The sequence below is a fragment of the Artemia franciscana genome, chromosome 1 (assembly GCF_032884065.1).
Source record: "Artemia franciscana chromosome 1, ASM3288406v1, whole genome shotgun sequence".
Taxonomy (NCBI): Eukaryota; Metazoa; Arthropoda; class Branchiopoda; order Anostraca; family Artemiidae; genus Artemia; species Artemia franciscana.
In genome coordinates, this window is record NC_088863.1 from 62,376,134 (window position 1) to 62,385,840 (window position 9,707).

General features: G+C 33.4%; 1 protein-coding gene and 1 pseudogene across 1 annotated transcript; both read right to left on the reverse strand.

Annotated features, from left to right (window-relative positions):
• Positions 1–6,282: 6,282 nt before the first annotated feature.
• On the reverse strand, positions 6,283–7,427 carry LOC136036478 (S-adenosylmethionine synthase-like; annotated as a pseudogene).
• A 125-nt stretch (positions 7,428–7,552) lies between these two features.
• LOC136036544 (uncharacterized) lies at positions 7,553–8,158 on the reverse strand. The gene has a single exon (XM_065718867.1). The coding sequence runs from the start codon at positions 8,156–8,158 to the stop codon at positions 7,553–7,555; it is 606 nt and encodes a 201-aa protein (XP_065574939.1).
• Positions 8,159–9,707: the final 1,549 nt, after the last annotated feature.

Consider the following 9,707-nt stretch of genomic DNA (forward strand, 5'->3'; position numbering starts at 1 on the left):
TTAATCACTTCAAAATCAAAATCATCCGTTTTATTATACATTTTAAAACTTAATTTATTATTATCACAAATATTAATATTTAAATCTAAGAAATGATCTTCATGACCAGCGCCATGACTAGGCTCAAGAATAAGCTCTGACGGATATATATTTTTAGAAATATCAATGAAATCCTTACAATTTAAGACCAAAATATCATCTAAATATCTTTTATTATTTGACAAAGCATGTTTTAAATTAATTGGATTATTCTTATCCATCATATATTTATATTCTAGTTGACTTAAAAACAAGTCAGCTATAAATGGGCTGGCATTCCCCCCCATGGGAATTCCCACAATTTGCTTGTACAAATCACCCCCAAATCTTATATAAGTATTGTATAAAACAAATTCCAATAACTCAAAAATCATATCCAAGCTGTAACATCTCAAGTTAACTGTAGTATTAAAGCAATTTGTCCATATAGCTTTTTTATTATAAATGTTTATTTTTAAGAACCTTTTACTAGATAAGAGGAAAGATTTTTTGATAACAGTTTTTAAATTATCAAACACTACATTAAGTGATAAATTAGTATACATTGTCGCAAAATCGAAAGACTCAATTCTTTTAGCTGAAACCATTGTTAAAGAATCTATCACCTGCAGTGAATTATTAACACTCCAATATGGATTAAAATTCGAAAATTTTTTAATACCAGAACAATAGGTTTTAAGTTCATTTACAATTTCCTTTAAAATTAAAGAAAGGTCAGTAGCAGCAATGCGGGTTGGACATTTAGCTGCTCCAGCAATAAACTGTGGTTTAGGGGGATTCTAATGAAATTTTACAGTCCAATATAGGAAAGGGAACTTTTTATCATTGTCATTTATTTTAATATTAAAATTTTTAAAAAGTATTTCTTCAGTGTTTTCAATTAAATTCTCATCCTCTATATTTACCTTTTCGTAAACATTAGTTGTGCATAACTCCCTTTTTAAGATATCACAATACAGCTTCTGACAAATTATGGCAAAATTATTATTAGCTTTATCCACTGGCACAATTACAAATTCATTCTTTAGATTAGCAATTGCTTGTTTAATCTTCGCATTATAAAATAATGATTTAGTGTTACTATTTTTTAAGTTAGAATATATTTTATTTCTTATTCTACTAATAATTAAATTCTTCCAACTTTGAAAACTCTCTTTATTTTTATTCTCTTTCTTACACCACTTATCAATAAATAAATCAAAATCATTTTCCAAGCCATCAAGAACACTCGATGGTTTCAGATGATGAGAAAGACGGAAATTAGCCCCTTTATTCATTATAATTTGAAGATCATCTTGCTTTATTATTGACAAGTCCCCTGTTATAACATGTTTGTAAGTAGGATTTACAAATGGGCCAAGTTGCTTACAATTACAAACCGGTTTCCAATTTATATCACTATCTAGTCTTTTTAGTATTAAATTATAATTAAAAATAATTTGCCCAATAGTTTTTGAAAATTTATAAGTTAAAGCTGGACTATCATTATAATTCAAATTACTAGGAAGGGCCTGTTTCACATGCCGCTGATTTAAAATTTCTGGTAAATTAATATCTTCAATCTGCTTACAAGTAAAATTAATAGGTAAATATAATCTGTTATCCTTATTACTAATCTTATCGAACTTTTTCTTTTTTATAATAAATTTCGTTTTAGTTAGAATGCAAATTTTATCACATATTACTTTAAAATTATAATCAAGAGCTGTATTATTCTTAACAATCCAGAAAAGTTTGATTAAATTCCTCTTGGATAAATTATTTAGACATTTTATTACAGAAATCATACCCCTAGATTCAAGTAGCTGACATAGATCTATAGAAAGCATATGTACATCTAGTTCATTTTTTCTATTATTTTTCCTATGTCCTCTCGATCGTTTTTTACGTTTAGTAGGACAAGTAAAAGAAGGATGGTCCATAAAACCATCAATACATTTAACAAAAACATGAGACATGTCACCATATTTTGCTACACGATCATTTAGCCCAAAAGGATAAGCTGTACCAAGAGTATGGATCCAGAAATCCTCCTGTTTACGTAGTCTATTATTCTTCTCTTCTTTATTTAAATTTTCTAATTCTAAATTTTCTAAAATTGTGACAGTTATATCTGATATGGAACATTTACCATTATTACAATGTTGAACTAAATAGTTATTAGTTTTTTCATTATTAACTGTTGTCTTATGTCCAGAAAATCTTTTATATATATTATTAGTTGTTTCCCCCACATATTGTAGGCAGCATTTATTACATTCTAATAGGTAAATTACATTGGTTGTTCTACAATTAACATTACCACGTAACTTGCATGCAAAATTTTTATTATACAATGTACTCTTAACAGAAGTCCGTGGGACAAAATGATCTTGGCAAAGAAAACAACGACTTTTACACTTACTAACTTTCAAAAAATCGTTCCGAGTTCCGAGGCTAATATTTTTGTTTTGTTGCATAAAAAGTTATTGAAAATAAATCCAAAACAAACCAACATCCCAATCAAAATCCAACAATCAAAGTCCAAAAAACATGCCAAGGTCAATAGGTCAATAGGTCAATAAATACATAAACAAAAACATGAAAGAACATGAAATTTGCATAAGTGCCATCTCACCAATAATTAACAATATCAGGTTAAAAACCTGGACCAGGGTAAAGGTCTGTCGGGGAGAAAACTAAAAAAAAATATCTCCACCAGCACTGGATCCAACCTGGAATAATATCATGAAAAGAGAAATCACCAATGCAACAGCACAAACGCACAAAAAAAAAAAAAAAGAGAGACAGAAGGAGAAAAGGAAGACTGTTTTCCTAAATTAGTGATTAATATAGACCAGCACTTGAATGAGGCCTTAACCCTACTCATCCATACAATCACATAGGTCAAACAGCATAGCCACACACAATCAACCATAAAGAATAATCCATGGACAGGCAGTCATGTCGTCAATAAGTATAAGTCGTCATCTACCAAACAATAGAAAAAATAATATAGACAAATAATTCAGAGGCAACACCCAACATAAGGGCTCATCAGGAGAATACACTGGCCTATATAGGGTTTCGCCACTCTAAATTCTCTACCCAGCACAGTGTTGTGGCTACCACAGAATATCCATGGCATCCCCGCGTCAGGTATCACCCCCAAAATATATGCCTATGAAAGAAAAAAAAACAGCAAATGTAAAACAACCAAGTAAAACCAAAACAAGCTTATCCTGTTAATATATCCCTCCCTTTAGCAACAATAGGTAAACTAAATATTATAAATTTTACCAAATCACAAATATTAACACATTGCAAAAAACCTGAATGAACTAAACAATTATAGAATTCATCTTTACCATGTGGCTAATTTTTAAGAAAATCCGCTCCATTAGAAACACAATTCAAAATAAATGGCGCTGCAACAACATTTCTCGAACCTCCGAAATTAGTTGAAAATTTCTTTAAGTGTTTCTAGATAACTCTTTTGATATTTATTTAAAAGTTCATTATAATGAAAACATATATATATATATATATATATATATATATATATTACACGCACTGGGGGCCTGGGGGGCGCATAGCGCCCCCACGAACTAGGTTATGGGGTGGCGCGAAGTGCCACCCCAACAGCTAGTCTATATATATAAAAATAATTTGATAGTCTGTCTGTCGACTGACGTCATTATAAGGATTGAGCTGTATGTCGTCATAAAGTTAGTTGTCGTCATGTTTGTTATGACGATGCTTAGTATATGACGTCATTATAAGTATTTAAGAAGATCGTTCAAAGAGAAAATTTGAATTGTAAGAAGGTCGTTCAAAGATAAATTTTTGATTGTAACAGCTAGTATATATATATACAAATGTAGTGTGTGTCCTTCTGTCGGTCTGTCCGTCCGTCTGTCTATCACAAAGAATGAAGTCAATATATAAAAGAAACTAAACAAAACTAAGAAAAGAAAACTAAAAAAAAGACAAAAAATAAAGAAAAGAAAAGATAAAAGGGGAATAAAAGAAAAAAAATAAAAAAATAGGTAAAAATTAAAATGAAAAAAAAAAATAGAAAAAAGAAAAAAAATTAAAAAAAGGATCCATATATATATGAGAATCCATATATAGAAGCCTGCCACGTGTCATGCTGGGGCCTGGTGGCGAAATTGTCGGGAGCCAGCACTGTCTGCGGTTAGAACACAAGGGACAATGAGAATCCATGTATAGAAGCGTGCCGCGTGTCATGTTCACTATATACATTCGTAGCTCGTATATGACCTGCAACGGCAGGAAATCATAAAGGTGCTCAAGGGCATCTTTTCTAGCACTAGTTTCCTGTTCTGCCACAGCTTCACGGGGATCTGGAATTTGATACTTATTCAAAGTAAAAAAATGAGTTTCTCTCGAATAGCGGTATACGTATCACAAACTTCAAATATCTACAAAACACGGACCTAACTTTAAGTCTCTCTGTTTCTGTGAACCATTCCCAAAGCAGGGAAAGGTAAAGGACATGTGGTAATGTCACTGCTCTATACATCCTCGCCAAAATTTGCCGATTGTAAGAATACTTTAGCGGGGCTAGTTTAGCATAGCTCACTCGCAGGTCAGACACAAAGGTATCAAGGCAAAGAGTTATTGTAGTTTTCTTATTTCGGCCGTATGAAAAACCTAAATATTTAAGCGAAGAAGACGGTGCGATAATAGCACCATCTACGGATACAGTTAGTTCTGGTGCCTCTTATTCCGCAGAGCTGAATACCAGAAATTCAGTTTTCTGGCCATTAACTTGTAGACAAATAGCACTATAACCAGATACAAGATTATCTAAATTATCCTGCAGTACACTTAATGAGAAGCTCAACATCTGTAAATCGTCAACATAACTTATTAAACTCAAATCACAAGTATCAAATCTTAGCCCGCCAGAAATTTGTTTTGTAACCGTAAATGTCTACGTGTTAAACAATATCGGACTTAAGACGGAACCTTGTCGAAGTCCTATCTTTAGTTTAACTGGCTCATTGAGTTTTACATGCCCAAGTTTCACTCTTATATAATTATTACAGTACCAAAATGATAACATAGCTACTATATGGGCGTTCACACCGGCATTTAGAAACGTCTGGAAGACTGGATTACTGAATAAAATGTAGCGGAAATATAAACACTACATATATGTACGGATAAATCAAGTGAATCAGCCTTGGCAAGAATGCGCTTTAGAAGTCTATGGGTGAAAGCACAGCTGAGATGCTTTCGAAACCCAAACTGCCGGTAGTCTATCACACATTTCGAAATAACTTCACGAAGGACCAATTTTTCCAGCACCTTGTTGAATGTAGTCGAGACACTAATCGGCCTGTAGCTTCCACACTCATTTGCGTTTTTTCCTTTCTTCAGGATGTTTGTAACGACTCCGGTACAAAACGATTTGGGGACGGTGGCAGTATCTATACACATCTGAAAAAGTAGTTGCATATGCTGGATCAAAAGCGGTGAACCATTGCACAGATGATTACCATTGACACCATCAAGACCTGGAGCCTTGTTAACCTTTAACTGGCGAACAGCCCTCATAACATCATTCACAGATATAAAAAAAATAATTTCTCTTTTTCAAAAGTAAATCAAGACGCGATTCATCATATTCCTTTTCCAAGGGAGTATCTTTAGACCCGAAAACCTTCGAATAATGTCTTAGCCACTGGTCCTCAGGTATCATGGCACATGGTTTGGACTGCTTTTTTTTTTTTTTTTTTTTTTTTTTTTACGTGTAAGCCGTTTATCAGCCCATTTTGTTATTTTAATAACAAAAATATTACCAACATAATTTAGTAGTCAACAGATGTAAAACTAAAAAAGCAACAAAATCGTTACTACCGGATTCGAGGTTGTCAAAATGAAGTTCACATCGTTATATTCCGTCATTTGGCCCCGGAGTGTTTTCGGAAAGTGCTCTTTTTCGCTTCGAATTTTCGGAAACACAACACAAATGAGTGCTCCTTTTCGCTACACGCATTTGCAGCAAAACGAAGTATGTTGAGTAAGGGTCATTTACATTAAGCTTTCATTCATAATTTAGGCTGTTTTAAACCACGAAATTTGAAATCAGCAGAGGAAATGAACTCTTCTCTGCTTTTAAAGGCTTTCAAAAAGTTATTTTAAATGGGGCTTCAGCTAATGCCATAGATCGCCCCATTAGTCTATTTTGGTTAAATATTGCCACTGTTTTTAGCTGAACTACATTTTCGTTTAAATTCTGAAAATTTGAGTGCGAAATTGTCAACACAGCTTTTAGGAGTTACCTTTGGCAGCACAATAATCATTGCACTATTAGAATCAATATAATTATTATAATCAATAGCATTGAACATACAGCCCAAATAGGGGCAAGAATTTCGAAAAAGACCAATATTCAACGTTGGTATTTGCAGGCTTTACCGAGAGGTTGGCAGAGGGAATGTAAACTCGATGTGACCTTTTACCACACTCAAAGTCTTAAAAAAGGAACAGAGTATAAATAGATGGCACTATTAAAACAATAACTACTAGCAGCGTTTATAGAAGAAGGAAAAGAAAGGGAGAAACTTCATTTACAGGATGAGGGGTTTGACTTGCTCCCAGCTGAAGACATCTCTGCCAAAATGACCATAGGTGCTAGTCTTTTGGTAAATAGGGCTCTTCAGATCCAAGTCTTTAAGAATACGACCAGGTCTGAGGTCGAAATTCTTCTTTATAATGGTGACAAGTTCTTTCTGTGTTTTGTCACTGGAGCCATAGTCAAAGATTGTAGTTGATAAAGGTTCAGCAACATCAATAGCATAGGAGGCTTGAACTAAAAAACGCCAGCATATTCCAGATTTGACCAATGATTGTGCCACCCCTATAGCGGCATAGGCTGCAGATCTATCAACTTTTGTAAAGTCTTTGCCACTGAATGCGCCACCGCCATGTGCTCCCCAGCCACTGTTTGTGTCAGCAATGATTTTTCTCCCTGTTAAACCGGAATCACCCATTGGTCCACCGATGATAAAAGCCGCACAAATGTTAATGTGAAACACCGTTCTCGAGTCTAAATATTCGTCTGGGATGACCATTTTTACGACGTGTTCCATAATGTCATTTTGGAGTTGTTCCAAACTGATTTTCTCTGAATGTTGAACTGATATGACAACAGTGCGAACTCGGATAGGAATGCAGGCTCCTTGATCAAAGTAATATTCACACCTGACCTGTGATTTGGTATCAGGCTTGTCCACCAGAATGTTCCATCTCTACTCAACTCAGTTATCGTTGTAATCGTCTTCTTAAATTTTTGTCACTTTCTTGTAATTTATCAGTTATCATATTTGTATTTTTACCTTCTGCTTCCACGATTGAAGCACCCAACTTTTCAGCATAGTCACGAAATCCAGCTTGCTCAAAGTAACATTCTTAAACTACATTTCTTTGTGCTTCTCTACTTTTCACTATACTCGCTAACAATTTATTCAACTTTATAGGATACATTTATAGAATGAAAGTCTTATTGAATAGATTTCGAGCGTTCTTTTTCGTAAAAACCACCAATAATGAGTTCACCAGTTTTATCTGACAGTTCGTAAATTATAGCGGTTGAATGTTTCACTTGAGCTATTTGAAACATTTTAGTTGTATAATTTGGTAGGTAACCTTTATCGAAACCACCTTTACTTTTATTAATTATAACCAAATAGCCAACATTGAATTTGTTTATGGATGGTTTTTGAACTTCGACATAAGGAAATAAATTAGTGTAGACCTCTTTTTCATTTTCTTTTTTACTCGCTTCTATTGGTTCCATTTTAATGGATCGATGATAAGAATTTTTATAATTGTCAACGGAAGAGGGTAATACATCTGTCCAACGTTTTGTGTTGTTGTGAGTAAAATATTCCCATAATTTCTCTTTGATTGTTCTATTAAACTGTTCAACAATATAAGCTTTCAATTCACTTTCAGATGAGAACCAAATGAATGTCATGACTCTTAAAAATAATTGAACGTTGTTCATAACAAATTCTTTGCCTTTATCTGTTTCTAATTTTCTAGGTTTTCTATGTTTAAATAAACCCATAAAAGTATTAATAATTTCCTTACCCGTTTCATCCATTAAGGGAATGGACCGAGCATATTTATTGGAACAATCGATGACTGCAAGAATTTAATTAAAATTATTATTTTCACAATTATAATGCTGCATATCAACCAAATCTGCTTGCCACTAGTCGTCGATAATATGAATCTAAACGCGATTTCTTTTAAGTGTATGATAAGCTGGATATTGTAAAAAATAATTATTTTGATTTTTGCAACCCCTCTTTGATTTTAGATTTTGATACAGTAAAACCATGTGCTTTTAGTTTTCTATGTAAATCATTAATTCCAGAGAGGTTCGAATAATAGAGTTCTAAGAGTTTGTTTAAGAAACAAACCTTTCTTAAGAAACAATTTTTCTTGCAGCCACAACATGTGCAAATACCTTTAATCATTGACACTTTATTTCTTTTTGAAACTGTCCGAGTTAAGGACTCGGTTGCAGTAATCCTTTTACATTGCATACAATAAACCTCCATTTATTGCCGAATAAAGTTTTTAAACAAATTTAAGCTATTAAACATATCAATAAATGCTAACAGACTTCTACAATCTTAGGAAAGTCTCAAGAGTAGTAAATAACAAGCACTGAAATTCCTCAGGCTTGACTTTTTTTAGATTTGGAATTTGTTTACTAAAATCAGCTCCTAATGAATGGCTGACTTTGCAGAAGTGATTAAAAGTTGTTTACAGCGAAAATCCAAACTCGTCAAGATAAAAGATCAAATACCGCATTATACAATTAATGAATTGCAATCGTTTGCCTAAAACCATAATTTATAGACTATTGGCAAAAAGATTAAAATACCTAATACCATCAATAATCATATGAAACAGTTCGTGGTAACGAACTGTAACAAGGAGCGACCTGGCTCAATAGTAACCGAAACTCTAAAAATTTTTTTAGAAATTTTCTGTAATTTTGATACCAACAGTTACATCAAAAGAATCGCATTTTAATGCTGATTTTAAATATATAAGCTTCATCGAGATCAGTTATACCCATCAAAAGTTACGAGCCTGAGAAAATTTGCCTCATTTTAGAAAATAGGGGAAAACATCCCTTAAAAGTCGTACAATCTTAACGAAAATCACACCATCAAATTCAACGTATCAAAGAACCCTACTGTAGAAGTTTCAAGCTCCTATCTACAAAAATGTGGAATTTCGCATTTTTTGCCAGAAGACAGATCACGGATGCGTGTTTATTTTATTTTTTTTTTTTTTTCAGTTGTTATCGTATCGACTGAGTAGTCCTAGAATGTCGCAAAAGGGCTCATTATAACGGAAATTAAAAGTTCTAGTGCCCTTTTTGAGTGACCAAAATAATTGGAGGGCACCTAGGCCCCCTCCCACGCTCATTTTCCCCAAAAGTCAGCGGATCAAAATTCTGAGATAGCCATTTTATTCACCATAATCGAAAAACCTAATAACTATGTCTTTAGGGACGACTTACTCCCCCGCAGTCCCCGTGGGAGGGGCTGCAAGTTACTGACTTTGACCTGTTTTTACATATAGTAATGGTTACTAGGAAGTGTAGAGACGTTTTCAGGTTTTTTTTTGTT

Excerpts from the sequence above, each read along its gene's own strand:
- LOC136036544 (XM_065718867.1), bottom strand. The coding sequence starts at position 8,158 with ATGGATGAAACGGGTAAGGAAATTATTAATACTTTTATGGGTTTATTT.